Source organism: Balaenoptera ricei, chromosome 13 (assembly GCF_028023285.1).
Source record: "Balaenoptera ricei isolate mBalRic1 chromosome 13, mBalRic1.hap2, whole genome shotgun sequence".
Taxonomy (NCBI): Eukaryota; Metazoa; Chordata; class Mammalia; order Artiodactyla; family Balaenopteridae; genus Balaenoptera; species Balaenoptera ricei.
Genome location: NC_082651.1, coordinates 70,836,343 through 70,851,154, shown reverse-complemented (window position 1 = coordinate 70,851,154; position 14,812 = coordinate 70,836,343). Strand labels below are relative to the sequence as shown.

At 43.7% G+C, this 14,812-nt stretch overlaps 2 protein-coding genes across 3 annotated transcripts in view; one reads left to right on the top strand and one right to left on the bottom strand.

The window, feature by feature from the left end:
- MAP4K3 (mitogen-activated protein kinase kinase kinase kinase 3) overlaps positions 1-7,173 on the bottom strand; it is a 198,221-nt gene extending 191,048 nt beyond the window's left edge. For both annotated transcript variants that reach the window (XM_059943542.1, XM_059943544.1), the window contains exon 1: positions 6,817-7,173. In XM_059943542.1, coding sequence (XP_059799525.1) covers positions 6,817-6,912 — 96 coding nt within the window. In that variant the 5' untranslated portion in view covers positions 6,913-7,173. The remainder of the gene's footprint in view (positions 1-6,816) is intronic.
- LOC132376756 (cuticle collagen 8-like) overlaps positions 6,911-14,812 on the top strand; it is a 42,583-nt gene continuing 34,681 nt past the window's right edge. Inside the window, exons 1-2 of the mRNA XM_059942607.1 lie at positions 6,911-7,118; positions 7,266-7,555. Coding sequence (XP_059798590.1) covers positions 6,911-7,118; positions 7,266-7,555 — 498 coding nt within the window. The remainder of the gene's footprint in view (positions 7,119-7,265; positions 7,556-14,812) is intronic.

Below are 14,812 nucleotides of genomic sequence, written 5' to 3'. Positions count from 1 at the left end.
GATTAAATGCCTAAAGAGACCTCAGAAGAAAGGGACCTGACTCTAAGGTTACAGCATTTTGTTGGGACATATTTTCTAACTCTAAATAATTATTCACTTTCACACCAAACTTTTTATTCTAATTTATTTGTTTTCTCAACGAGGGTACCCAAATTACTGTATAAAGTTCAGGGCCTACAAAATCTGGATCCGTCCCTGGTAAAGACAGAAGTGGGGAGGAGCTGTTTTCTATAGGATGGTAAGGAACGGGCACATTAAAAGGTGACATTTGAGCTGAGATCTGAGGGAGATGAAGAAACAAACCATACAGATACTGGGTCGGGGCAGGTTCAAGCACAGACAGCAAGTGTAAAACCACTGAGGCAGCAGCATGAGGAGCAGAGCAGGTTAGGAAGACAGGAGCAGGAGAAATACATAATAATAAACAGTATTACTGACAATTAACAATTACTGAGTATTATGTGACAGGCACTGTCCCAAATACTTTTCTTTTTTTTCTTTTTATCTTTATTTATTTATTTATTTTGGCTGTGCCAGGTCTTAGTTGCGGCACGCGGGCTTCTTAGTTGCAGCATGCAGACTCTTAGTTGCAGTGCGCACGCAGGATGTAGTTCTTCGACCAGGGATCGAACCCAGGCCCCCTGCATTGGGAGTGCGGAGTCTTACCCACTGGACCACCAGGTAAGTCCCCCAAGTACTTTTCTAAGCATCTCCATTTTACAACTGAGGAAACTGAGGCACAGAGAGAAGGATGAGGCAATTGGCTAGTGGGTGGTGAAACTAGGCAGTCTGCCTCCAGAACCTGCTCTTAAATCACTGTGCTGAATATACACTACCAAACGTAAAATAGAGAGCTACTGGGACGCAGCCGCATAGCACAGGAAGATCAGCTCAGTGCTTTGTGACCACCTTAGAGCAGTGGGATAGGGAGGGTGGGAGGGAGACTCAAGAGGGAGGAGACATGGGGATATATGTATATGTATACCTGATTCACTTTGTTATAAAGCAGAAACTAACACACCATTGTAAAGCAATTATATTGCAATAAAGATGTTAAAAAAAATCACTATGCTGTGCTACAGAGAGGTCGGTTGTCTGGATTATGGAGTGTCAAGACAATCTCTCAGCCAGTTAGAGATTTAATGTGCTAGAAAAGAGGAAATCAACACGGTTTTGATCTCAAACTATGATAGCTAAAAGTAGGTTCACAATTTATGTCCCTGTAAATAAAGTACCAAGTCTTGTCATTTTTCCTACTCCACACACAGTCCCTAGGACCTTTCCTTTCATATTACAGCTATTCAGTGTAGGATGAATGTTAAATGGACTCTCATGAGAGAATAACTATTCATTCTCAATACAAAATAATTAGATGTTGTTTCACAAGTAAATATACATACAAATCAAATCTTGGAGGTAAGTACCTCCTTTAGGGAATCAGATCCATATCAAAGTCAGGTAAGCTGTTTGTTTGTATCTACAGAAATTATCCCACAATCTGTTCCACTGTCATTTTCCACCTCAAATAACTACTGATACGAGGAAACTCTACCTTAATTTACCTTAAATACTCAAACAATCATTCTGAAGTTTAGGACCACTTCCTCTGATCCCTCTAGACTTTGTCCTCCATGAAAGTAAAAATGGGCATAATCCGGATACACATGTTTTATTTTCCTTCAGCTGTTCTTTTCTAAATGCTTAAGGTCTTCATGTCCCTCACAAGAGGCGAGGTTTCAGAACTGAGTTTTCCAGAAAAGTTCTTATAAATCCTGACTATAATGAAAGAATTAGTGTTTGATGATATTAATCAGAATACCATGAAAGACGCAGAGTTACAAACAAGTCAACACATAATTCACTAAATACTTGAACATACAAATTAATTTCCTGATTTCACTGTCCAACCTTCAATTTTTCTCCTGTCAGCTTTCAGAGTCTCTCTTTACATAGTTCACCATGTGAATGCTACCTTGGAGCTTAGCCACATTATAGCCTCTGCTTCAGAGGGAATGGCTTCCAAACACACACAGATAAAATCAATATCAACATTTCCAAAGCATCTTCTACAAGACACCAGTTCTAAGGACAAGCACTCAGTATTACAGAGAAGAATCCCATCGTCAAGTAACTTTGGAGTTTGCTGGGTTAAGCAAAGTTTACCAGGTTTCTTTACCATAGGACTTCTCGGTCTCTGATACACTCATAGTACTGCTTTCCCTGGAGCACCCTGGTCACAGTTTTTTGTTTGTTTGTTTGTTTGCCTGCATCCCACAGCATGCAGGATCTTTTTAGTTCCCCGACCAGGGATCGAACCCGCGCCCCCTGCAGTGGAAGTGCAGAGTCCTAACCACTGGACTGCCAGGGAAGTTCCCTGGTCACAGTTTGGAAAATGCTTATGAAGTCCACTCTGGAAGTAGAAGATGATTCCAAGGCTTCAAGCCTTAGCAAACTGACACTACTGGGGCTTTTGACATTGTCTCCATTTGTCAGCTGGAGATAATGGGCTAGAACTCAGAAGGCACAAGCTGGAGGCATCTGGGAGTCGTTCACAGGGACAAGGCTAACGCCACAAGACCAGATGAGATATTCCCTGAGAAACACATGAAGACCAGTACTTCAAAACAACCCTGCTTTACCCTATCTCTAGCTTTAGTATCATCTCTCTAGCAATAAATATAGAAAAACATCTGGAAATGAAGACTCTAAGGGTAGGAATAATACAAATTAAACTGGATAACTGCCTGAGAGAAAATAGCATAATGCATGTGAAAATCATACTAATATTGATAAATGTTGATAATGTGATATGGTATACAAAGACCTAACTTCTCCAAGTAATCGCTTTCAAGTGACAAACCTATAGATCATTCATTCTCTTCTTTTTTGGGATCATGGAACTCTTTGAGAATGTAATGAATACCAAAAGCCATCTCTCCAGAAAAACACACACACATACAACATTAAGCCTATAAATTTCCAAGGGTTTCATGGGCCCCCTGAGGCTCAACCACAGAGCCCTTTCTAGCTGTCAACTCCCAAGTCCCTAAGTAACTCCTGCTACAGATAGTTCATCTGACAGATAAAACCCAGAGTTACAGGACATTTAAAAGTACGTAAGACTTTTCTTTTCAAACTATATTTTCATGTACTTTAAGACAGTGCAGAGGAAATGTATATTTGCATTTTTTTGGCCTCAAAAAAATTAAAACGTATTTGTTGAGTGAAACAAGTCAACACCATAAACAGAAGGGCATATGATGGTAATAATACCTTCACAACAAAACAGCTCTGAGAGGCTAAGTGATTTTATAAGGCCAAAGAGCTAATAAATTCTAGATCTTCCACATCCTAGCTCAATACTTTTTAACTAAACCATGCCACCTTAAATATAATAAGCATATTATTACACTGCATAGGATATAGTTTTCAAAATAAAAATCCCTTAAAACACCAACCTTCTAAGAATGACTATAAATAATTAGGCCTCTAACTTATTTACTTCATCGGATCATTCCATTTTTAGCACCTAAATACTGACAAATTAAGGAGCAAATTACATATACTGGCTTTTGAAAAAAATTCTTTAAGGCACTCCTCTCTAATCAACACCATTTGTATAAATAATGAAAATCGAAAACAGCAAACTACAAAAAAAATCTGTTATCTTTATAGCATGAACATGACTATGTACAGACAAAAACACAAATAGTTTAAGCTTTGGGTCATTCAGCAAACGGGATATGACGCCAAAAACCACACAGAGTTTCTCTGCTTTGGGCCCCTGATATTAGGAGAGTCTGGCAGGCAGGGATCAAGCATCTATTATCTGATGTCCACTTGGCAGACTCTACAAAACCAGTGAGGTCTGGCTGCACAGCAGGGGTTAGGTATTCTAACCACTACCTAAAGATCCGCTCTAACTCAGAGTGTGGCTGCAACTGACCTGCTGAACTAAGTGTGTGCCTCCGTTTCCCCACTGGAAATTCGATAATACATTATCTGCCCATATGCTGGTTAGGGACACAGTAGCTAGAGCAAACTGGCTCACATTTTGGCTTTGCCACCTATGAACCTTGGCAAGTTACTGTAACTTCCCTGTGCCTTAGTTTCTTCTGATGCAGAATGGACTTAATAACAGCATCTCTTTCATTGGGCTGTTGTAAGGATTGAGGCAATACATGGAGAAGTCTTCGATCAGTGCCTGGCAAGTAATAAGCACTCTATAAATGTTAGTTTCCATTATCATTATTTTAAACAGATGACAAGATTAATCAACTTATACCTGCACTGCACTTAGATGTCCTTAGGAAATTACAGGCCTTAATTTTTTTACGTTCTAATCATGTGGCTTAACTACCAGCTGTTTTTTCTAAATGTGGTAAATACATGGCCAATTATTCTTGTAAAGAACTGAAAAAGAACTTACTGTCTACACTGCCACCTAAGTCTGACACATTAGCAAAGTTTCAGTTAACTTTTCATCTCAATATAACCAGACTCCCTTTTTTTAAAATTTATTTATTTATTATTATTATTTTTTTTTGGCTGTGTTGGGTCTTCGTTGGTGTGCGCAGGCTTTCTCTAGTTGTGGTGAGCGGAGGCTACTCTTTGTTGCAGTGTGCAGGCTTCTCATTGCGGTGGCTTCTCTTGTTGAGGAACACGGGCTCTAGGCATGCGGGCTCAGTAGCTGTGGCACGTGGGCTCAGTAGTTGTGGCTCGAGGGTTCTAGAGTGCAGGCTTAGTAGTTGTGGTGCACGGGCTTAGTTGCTCCCTGGCATGTGGGATCTTCCCAGACCAGGGCTCGAACCTGTGTCCCCTGCACTGGCAGGCTGATTCTTAACCATTGTGCCATCAGGGGAGCCCTAATCAGACTCCCTTAACCAACTCTAAGCTACCTGGATTCACTCACTTCACCTTTCACAATCACTACAAATTCCCAATTCCAAGCACAATACTGTAATGGTTATGCTTACAACGGCCTCCTAACTGCTCTTTACCTCTGCCCCCCATCTCCACTCCCCACACTGCAGTAGGTAAAGCTTGTAAAAATCCAAGTCTAATTTCACTCTCCTACTTAAAACCCTGCAATGGCTCTTTATTGTCCTAAAGAGAAGTCCCACCTCCTTACAAGACCAAAGAGGCCCGCATGATCTAGGGTCATCCTCCCTCTCTGGCTACTGAGGCCACATAGGCCTTCTTTCAAATCCTCACCCTGTTCCTTGGGGCCTCCAAGCCTGCACAGATCATGCTTCCTCTATCTGGCATAATTCCCTCTCCCCAATGCCTCTGACTCCCCAGAGGAAATGAAGTCCTCCTGTTATACACTCTCCTAACCCTAATCCTAATCCTCTCTTCTCTGCAGCACGAAAGAAAACTTAATAATTATTTAAATGGTTGTTTAATGTTGTTCTTGTCCAAAAAATATAAACAAGTAAGACTTGGGAACATGTCTCTCTTTTAGCGCTACAACCCAAGTGCTTAGATAGATACACAGTACCTTATACACAGTAGGTGTGTCACATAGGTGACAACATAGACACCTGTGTTGTCTATGGAGAAAAGTGGTGATATAACTGATGATGGAAAGCAAATCATCCACAAGACTAATGCAGAATACTGGCTGCACTGTATTAAATATCTAAGTTACCATATGCATTACAAGTGAAGCAAAAGTAAAAACCTACTGCTTAAAGGTGGGCAAAATAAAGTTAAGGCTCAACTTTCCAAAGTAAAGTTAAGTTTCTTTGTGCATCCTCAGGTGTTATGTGAAACAGGCGGAGCTCCACTTCAGTTACCAGTAAGAAGATACACAACCAAATCAAGACTGCTGCCACATTTGGCACAAGCCTGCTCTTCTTGGCAGTCTCTGTGAGGCCAAGAGTTGAGCTGGCCAGAGAAGCATGATTTATCTGCCACATTTAGAAGTGGTCCCTCTACAACAGGAATGCTGTGCTACTAACGGGCTTTGAATTCTAACGTTGCCAAACCAGTACCTTTCCTAAGTATTCAATTCACTTATAAAAAAAAAAAAAAAGCTGAATCCTATGTGTCACTGACAAAAACAAGTTTAATAAGGCATCACAGTCCAATTCGAGTTGGAGAAAAAGTTGCTCTTTCGAAAGAAAAAAAGAAGGAAAGGGAGGGGAGGGAGGGAAAGAAAGAAAGAATGAAAAAAAGAAAGAAAGAGAAAGAAAGGGAGAGAGGGAGAGAGGAAGGGAGGAAGGGAGGAAAGAAGAAAGAAGTCATGCTAACCAGATCTCTTTTACAAAAGAAAGTCATTACTTGGAAAATTAAAAGAAACTGGTATGCGGATGCTAAGGGGCTAAAGGTTGAGGGGCTGTCGATGGACGCTGCCCAGTGAAATGACTATCGCCGGGCCTGGTGGGCAGCAGTTGCCAACCCACCGCGGACAATCCCAGGTCCGTGGAGAGCATGCAGGTTTGACATAAACCAAACCCCTGCCGTCCGGCTCGTCGCACTGACCCTGCCAATGCAACAAACGCGCAGACCCTCTCCGCGCGGAGAGGAGCAGAGTGGCCGCCGCCGTTCAGCGCTTCCCGGGAAATGCGCGTCCGGGGGAGGCTCAGGTAAGGACCCGGGGGTCTCGGGGTTAAACGTTTGGCCCTTTGTTCTCTGCACGGTCGCGGAGCCCTGGGCACCCGCCGCTCCTCCTCGCCCACCGCTCCCGGGCGCCAGCGTCTCCCGCCGACAGGCAGCGCGGACTCGGGCGCCCCGACTCGCCGGCGCCCTCCGCCCTCCCCGCGGCGGGTCAGCGCCCCACGGCCTCAGCGGCGCGCGGCCCCTCGCCCTCACCTTGTAGACGTCGCCGTAGGTGCCGCTGCCGATGCGCTGAATCAGCTCGAAGTCCTCCTGAGGGTTCCGGCGGGACAGATCGAAGCAGGGGTTCATGGCGGGCCCCGGGTGCCCCCCGCCTCCCTCCCGGGCAGGGGAGGGGGGGCGCTCAGGGGGCCACACGGAGAGTGGGAGCCGCGGCGGGCCCCCTGCTCCCCCGGCGGTCACAATCGCCCGGCTCCACGCTGCGGCCGCCGCCGCGGACGACGACGACCGGCCTAACCGTCCCCGCCCCCCGCAGCCCGCCGCGGCGCCGAACCCGGGTCACACCCACACGGAGCCCAGGACGCTCGCAGCCCCTCGCTCGGGGTGAAACTCCAACATGGCTTCCGCCTTCGCCGCTCCTCCCCCTCCCCTTCTCCGGCTCCTCCACCCTCCTCCCCTTTCCTGGCTCCCGCCCGACTGCGCAGCCGCGAGCCCGGAGGGAGCGCTCCCCGGCCCTGCGCGCGGCCCACCCGTGCGCGCTCCGGTTCTGCGCGCTTGCCTGGCGAGGCCCGGCCCCCGGGCCCTACTCGGCCAAAACGGCCGCGGCTTCCCCGCGCAGGCGACCCGCGCGCGACCGCCACTGTGCCGTGCCAGAAAAGGCTCGCCTGCCCCCGGGACCGCGGAGGGGGGGCAGGCAGAAAGGAGCTCCTATTCGCTTCTCATTTCCCCAGCGACAAAGTCTGACGTCGCCGCATCAGGTTCCCATCCTAAGCAGGTAGTATAGTTTTAATTTGCAAGACGGCCCGTGTCCCGAACTTTTGTTTTAGAAGCAACTGTACATAGGACACAGCCGAGTCCCACAGACTTTCTGGGATTGCGGGGAAGGGGTTGTTGTCCTGAGGAAATCCCCTGAAAAAAGTGAGCCTGTGCTTGCTGTGACTCCTGACACTCGGGCCCTTGGAGTTGACCTGACAGGGTGCAAAAAAGGACAGATCAGGAGGGCGGCCAGGGAGGCGTGTGGAGTGGGTAGGCCGTGGGAAGCTCTGGAGGAAAAACACGCCAAACGGCCGCCAGCCCTTCCGCGTGGAGGGCGTGGGAGGCAGCCAGAGGCCAGAACTAAAGCAGTGCTTGCCCTTCACCAGAGGCGTCTGGATTATCAAAGAAGGGGGTGGGGACCAGCAAGCTGTCTAGCAACCTTGCAAAGGAGAGGTGGGGTGGGGGTGAAAGGTGAAGCGTGGATGAGATCCATTTTCATACCTGAAATGTCAACCCGTGATGGTCCGCAAGCTCTACAGCTTAACTACCCAAAGCCCCACCCTGCTTCAGACCCAGATTGCAAGCCTTGCATCCCATGTATGTGGACACCAGCTTCAACTCTTATTATCTGTCCAAGAAAGCCTGTGGGTATGAAGGGCTAATTTTCTGTTCTCAATAAACTGCCCACTAGGCATTTCGAAAAGCTTTAATCAAGTAAGTAGGTGATGGCCACTTCAGCAATACCGCTTTGGAGTTTTGCTTCAGAAGCTGTTTCCTAATACCCTTAGGCACCACACCTTCTGACCGTTAATATTCCCTAAGGCCTCGTGGCTCCCCGAAAAACTAGGTCTTATCAAACTTGTTAAATATAAAATAAGTGTAATCAAATAATAGTCAAGCGAACTATTTACAGTTAACTGCCTCGTACATTTTTATCTTTTCCATCTCTGCCTACAGTAAGATTGCATGTTTACTAAATTCTCAAAGAAGTTGTTTGCCCTATCTGTTGACTAAAAGATGTTGGAAAATGACCATCTCTTCACCTATACAAGTAGACTTTCAATTATCTAGTTTTTAATTATTTTAAAGCATCAGTACTAGGAGCATATTACTTACACTGCTGCCCTATGAATGCTTATCATTGGGTTTCTTCTAGATGGATGGACCTTAAGACTCTGGTATCTTGAGAATTAAACTCCTGACTATAAATATTATTCCATGGCTAAGGACCCTGTTTTTTGCCTGTTTAAGGCACTTGCCCAGAGGCAAGCCTTCCTTCAGCCTGTCCACTTTTGGAGAATTGTTTGGCCTCCTTAAGCCAAACATGAGGATAATTAGCCCAGGGTTCAGATAAGCAGACCTAATAAACTATCTCAAGTAGGAACCAGTTCTGCTCTCTTTTTCTGCCTTTTTAATGCTGGAAAGCCAAATTCTCAGGATTGAATGCTGCACAAGAACGTTCTAATGGTTTCACTGTTTTGTTTGCGAGGATTATCATCTGTGCAGATAACTTTGCATTTGCATCACTAATAGACTTCTTTCAAAGGGAAAAGACATTTCAGTAGGGCTGAAACAGTCTTTAAAGTTTTGTTTGTTCCATTTTGGCAAGGCCAAGCTAGCCCTTTTGAAAAGACATGGATTTGCATGTAAGGGCCTGATTTGCCGTATGGGTTACAACATAAATAAAAGGGCTTTTGCAATCAACAAAGAATAAAATATTTTGCTGTTTGTAATACATACATACAGCCAAATCTGATCTTTTTTTCTATTCTAACACTCCTCAGCTTCACTAAAAGTAACACTAATGATCACACTTTCTTTGAATCAGAGAAATAACTTCCCTCTTCTATGATTAGAAGCATCCTTAGAAGTCCTAAACTGCTTCTACAGCATCTCTCCTGGATTTACTGCTGCTTGAATACCTTCAGTAAAAGGGAACTCGCTGCTTCCGAAGTACCCTGCTTCAGTATAAGATAGTGCTAGTGAATAATCATAACAATAATAAAAAAATAATATCTAAAATTACCAAGTGCTTACAGGGTGCCAAGAACGGAGCCAAGTACTTTCCATGTATTATCTCATTTAATTCTCACAACAACTTGATGACATAGATATTATTATCTCCATTTTTTGAGGCACAGACAGATTAAGCTGCTCAAGGTAATAAAGCTGAAATTTGAATAGAGGTAGTAAGACACAAAGGCCAAGCTCTTAGCCACTAGCCTGTAGTTAAAGTATACTTTAAAAAATTTCTCTTATGCTAAGCCAAAGTCTGCCTCCCTGTTACTCAATTGGAGTCAGTGATTATTAGATTCTAGTGGTGTGGAGTACAAAGAAGAAAAGCCAGGGTGCCTGACCTCAAGGAATTTGCAGTCTCACAAAACACTGTGAGAAGAACAAAGGAGGGACCTAAATGTAGACAGGAAGATGTAGGAATGATGCTAAAGTAAATTTTGAAAAATATTTCAGTTTGCCAGACAAACTGGGGGGAGGTGGTACACTCCAGGCTGGCCACTTAGCCCCAGGCCCTTAAAGCATCCAGCCACGTAAGCATCACACAGTAGGGAGCACATAAGGCTAAGATGGACAGTAGCAGTTGCCACCATACCCAGACCACCTTTCTGTTAGCCCATCCCTCGTGCATCTGTGGCTTAGAAATTCCTTGGTCTCCACCGCAGCTTTCAGTTTCATCCTCAAGACCTCTTGTCTAATAACCCATTGGATCCACTTCTTTGGTTTATTGACCGTATAGCCACCATTCACATTTTCAGTATACCACCAGCTCTGGGAAAGGAATACTGAGCCAAACTTCAATCAGAAAAGACTCATTACAACCAGGCCATCTGCCAGGGGAGAAGAATCAGACTCAAACATGTCTGTGAAAGAATATGGCAGAAAGTTCCAGGAGGTTATATAACCTAGCCTAACACAGCTCTGAGCCTGGCTACCTGGGTTCAGATCTTGTCTCTGTCTCCTTACTGAACAACCTTGGGAAGTTATTTCAAACTGGGGCTATTACGAAGAGTCGAAAAGAAAATACGTGTAAAAGTCAGCGGTACCTGGTACCACAGTAATCCCACAAAGTATTAATTACTGTTATTTTGAGTACATTTTAGAATGTTTTAAAGGCTGACAGTCATGAGGATGGGGATGGAGATATGATTTAGGAAGCAAATGCAATAACATAAGAGACCTTGAATTAAGGCCAGGGAGGCCTAGGATGGAGAAAAGGGAAGGAAACCAGGAAATAATAGGACGGTGAGGAAGCAGACAGTGACATGCATGACAAGCAGGTTTCTGGCTTAGACAGTTGGGAAGATCCCAAAAAGGTGATAGCATTTGCCATAATAAGAGGAACTGGGGTTATTTGGGGGAGGGTTATAACACTGGATCAAAATAGATGATTCTGTTTTGTATCTGTTAAATTAGAGGTGCTCAAATAGAAATGTGAAATAAGTGATAAATTTTACATTTATCACTAATAAAAATTAGGGTTGAAACTTAGAAAAAATTTCAGGGCTAATTTTTAAATTTGGAGAGCCATAGTTCAGAAATGTTTGCTGAGCATCTGTTAGGTGCCAAACATATATTAGGTTCTGGCAATGCAATAGGTCCCTGAACTAAAGTTGGGGCTACAGACAAGTTCTCAGATAATTTCTTGACAGTGAGATAAGTACTGAGGTGCAGAGAAGCAAAGCAAGAAGAAGATACTAGATGCCACTCGGGCTAATAATTTGGTTCTTTTTCAACCTATATATATTTTTAATTTCTTTAAATGAATGTCTTAATTTCTTTAATTTTTTTAAGATAGTAAATGGATATGTTTGAAAGCATGTACTCAACATTTATTTACAGGTGAGGTGGAACCCTGCATGGGGAGTGGGTGGAGATGGAAGTCCTCAGGTGTCAGCTCTCAGCTTCCTCTCTGTTATTCTGAGCAATTCAGCTCTGCTTCCAGACTTGCGTACATCCTAGCACAGTGTTTCTCAGTGGAGGTTTCATTAGCATTTTGGGTAGTCCTTGCTTGCATGGGACTGTCCCCAAGCATTATAACATCCCTGCCCCGCCATCAGTACTGCTCCCAGCCATACTGACATCACAGCATTTCCAAATGCCTACGGTTGGGCTGGGGGGTGAAGGTAGTGACTAGATTGAAAATGTTTGCTTATCATGTCCCTTTAGAAAACTATCACCCACACCAAACTATTTATCATAGAATTCCTTTCTATTTCATGTAGTATATTCCCTGAGAGAAGTTCTGATATATAAACATTGTTCCTTTTATTACATTTCCAATATTTAGCACCCAAGTGATATTTCACTGCCCTCTGTAGATGCACAACCAAGATTCCACCTGCCCTTTATTACGTAGTTTCCAGGATCACATAAGAGGGCAACGAATCTAGTCTTTGCGGGTTTTGGAAGTCTTCGCAGAGGAAGGAAACTCTAAGCTGAGACTTAAAAGACAAGTTAGAGAATTAGCCAGGCAAGAAAGTATATTCCATACTGAGGGTAGAAAGTTTACATTCAAGGAAGTGAAAGTAGTTCTGTTTGGGGTGAATAACAGATGAGGCTAGAGTGGTAAACAGGGACCAGTCCATTAAGGGGCATGTAAATTGTGTTAAATAATTTGGATTTTTGAGAACACAAGGGGACTATTGATGGGTTATCAGCACAGCAGTGGCATGATCTTACGTGTGCCATAGAAACGTTCTGCTAGCTGCAGGTGGAGAATGAGTTGAAGGCAGATGGCAAGACTGGAGACAAGATGGGAGAATATGTAATGCAGTGTCGTCTAATGAGCAGTCTTTGCTCTGAGCTCCTCATTGGCCTCACTGAGCCTTTCTCAGAGCTGCTCTGCGGTCTGAGACGCGTCCCTCTTACTCCTCCATTCCTCTTCATCCTTCCAGCTATTTCCACAAGTAAGTCTCTTGCACTTCTAATTCAATTTTACCATCTGCAGAATTAGTACAGTTAGTATCAATGAAGCAAAGAAGGAGGGAATTTTAAGAAGAGAATGATCAAGTGTGTTAAATGCCAAAGAGAGACTGAGGAGGGAGATATAAAAGTATCATTAGATTTGCCATCATGGAGGTCAGTGCTGACCTAACTATTGATGTTCCTAGTTCCTCTCCTGCCAGCGTGTGTCCTCTTAGTTATATTCTGCCAGATCCCCTTCAGCCTTTCTCGTACATCATGATCTTCATACATTTCATCTGGACCCCCCTCATATGGACCCATGTAATGTATTAATATCTTTCTAAACTCTGGCACTAAACATTGAGCTCAGTATTCCAAATGCAGTCTGGTCAGTATTGACTACAGGAAGACTATAACTACCTATTATCTCAACACTATATCGTAGCCCAAACTTTGATTCAGCTTTTTATAGTTGCAACAAACTCAGGGCCACTGTGCTGCCCAACTCCAGGGGATCAGATTATAATCTATAATTATATAATCCTCAACTACAACTGGCCCCTGGGTGTCCATCAAGTAACATCTCCAAAAAACATATTTGCTCCCCTCTGAATCAGATCATCAGAGGTGTTCTTGAACCCCCATTGCCATAAAGTGCCAGGGACAAGAACCTGATCTTATAGATCCTACTGTAAAATTCCTGCTAACAGTTTATCAGATCAAATAGCATCCTCTCATCACCAAGCAGATAAAACACACCAACAAAACAAGGCATAGAGTACACCTACCCTGTGTTGCTATCAGGTGAGATCTTGCAAAGACAAACAAGTTAGACAAGAACCTTGTCTCGATAGACAAGAACTCCTATCTTCTTGAGAAGCCAGGATTTTAAGGGGGTGCTCTTGGGCCTGCACTGTAGGGGATTGATATCTTTTTAGACCCAACGAATCCTTGATGGGTGTAGGCTCTGTGAAACATAGACAAAATACTAAAGGATTGTAAAGAAGGGCAGGCTGAATACAGTCTGGGTGAGAGATCAAGAGATGCTGAGATAATCTACCGATAAAAATCCTAGCTATATTCACCTTTTATCTCCTGATAGGTCAGAGCACAGTGTTTCCCTGGTTCCCTTTCATGTAACATCTAGCCTAAAACTCCCCTTAGGTGCCCTCAGTTAAAGGGTATTGCCCTGTCCTCTAGTTCCCAAATACAGAGTGAGGCCACTGTTGGGCCAGATCGGATCGAGTTGACCCAGAACAAATGCAGTTACATACACTGTGTTTCCAGGGTAGATTACTGCCCAGAGTGCTATCCTACTGGCCTGTTCTTTAGAAGCTTTATTCTAGTTGCTATTACTCCCTTAGGAGGAGTCCAACCCCTGCTCTCGACAAAACCTCTAGGAAAGCAATCTGCTCATAGATCTAAAAAGTTCATCTCTTTGGAGAAAAAAATCCGTGAATTCGGTTTAAACCTGGACTGGAGTTTTTCTTGATCAAAATAGACAAAACAAAAACAAAAATAACAACAGAAATAAAAGCCCAGTTAAGTAATTGAAATAACATGTGCCAGGATTTTTTCATTGTTCCTTACCCTCTGCTCATAGCTCAAGGCAGATGTGAAGGTGACTCATTTCTTAAACTGACCCAGATCTCTGCCCCAGGAAATAGGTCATCCTGGGTCTGAGCTCATGGCAAAGCCCAACTGGATCAGGGCCTCTTCTCAGCATTAGAGCCAAAGCTTCAGTCTGGAATCTGATCATCTGGGTTACTTAAGATACTTTTTTAAAAAATTATGTTTAAATTAGGACTCATCTGGTAGTATAAACTTTCCCAGCTGAGTACCCGATGCCATCAGAAATAGTTTAAACGTGTTGATGGAATAATTGTTCTCATTGTAAAAGGAATAAAAGAAAGGAAACTCATGAAAATTTCCCCACTGCTTTGTATTTCATTTACAAATGGCTAAGCTCTTATATGAAATTTGTGAATAGTCCTTTTCAAGCCTAAGTGTGGAGCTGTACAGGCATTCTCTCTCTGTCTCAACATCAATACCATTAAGTGGGCATCAATATGTGAAAATGTTTGTATGAACTTTCAATACCTGAAAGTATAACACTCTTACACTGCTGATGTCAATATTTAGGGCTTAACTCTGACCTAAAGAGAGCCCTCTTTGGTCCTTCCAAATAAATCCAAAACACCATGTCTGCAAATCTGAGTGCAGTCTGGTTTTTGCTACGGGGTACAAGCCTCTTAATTAGTCTCTCTGGCCCCATTCTCTTCTTCTGATATACCACACCTGGTCAAGAAACATGCTTCTTAAAATGCCAATGATGGAAATATGGAAGTCTCGGGGG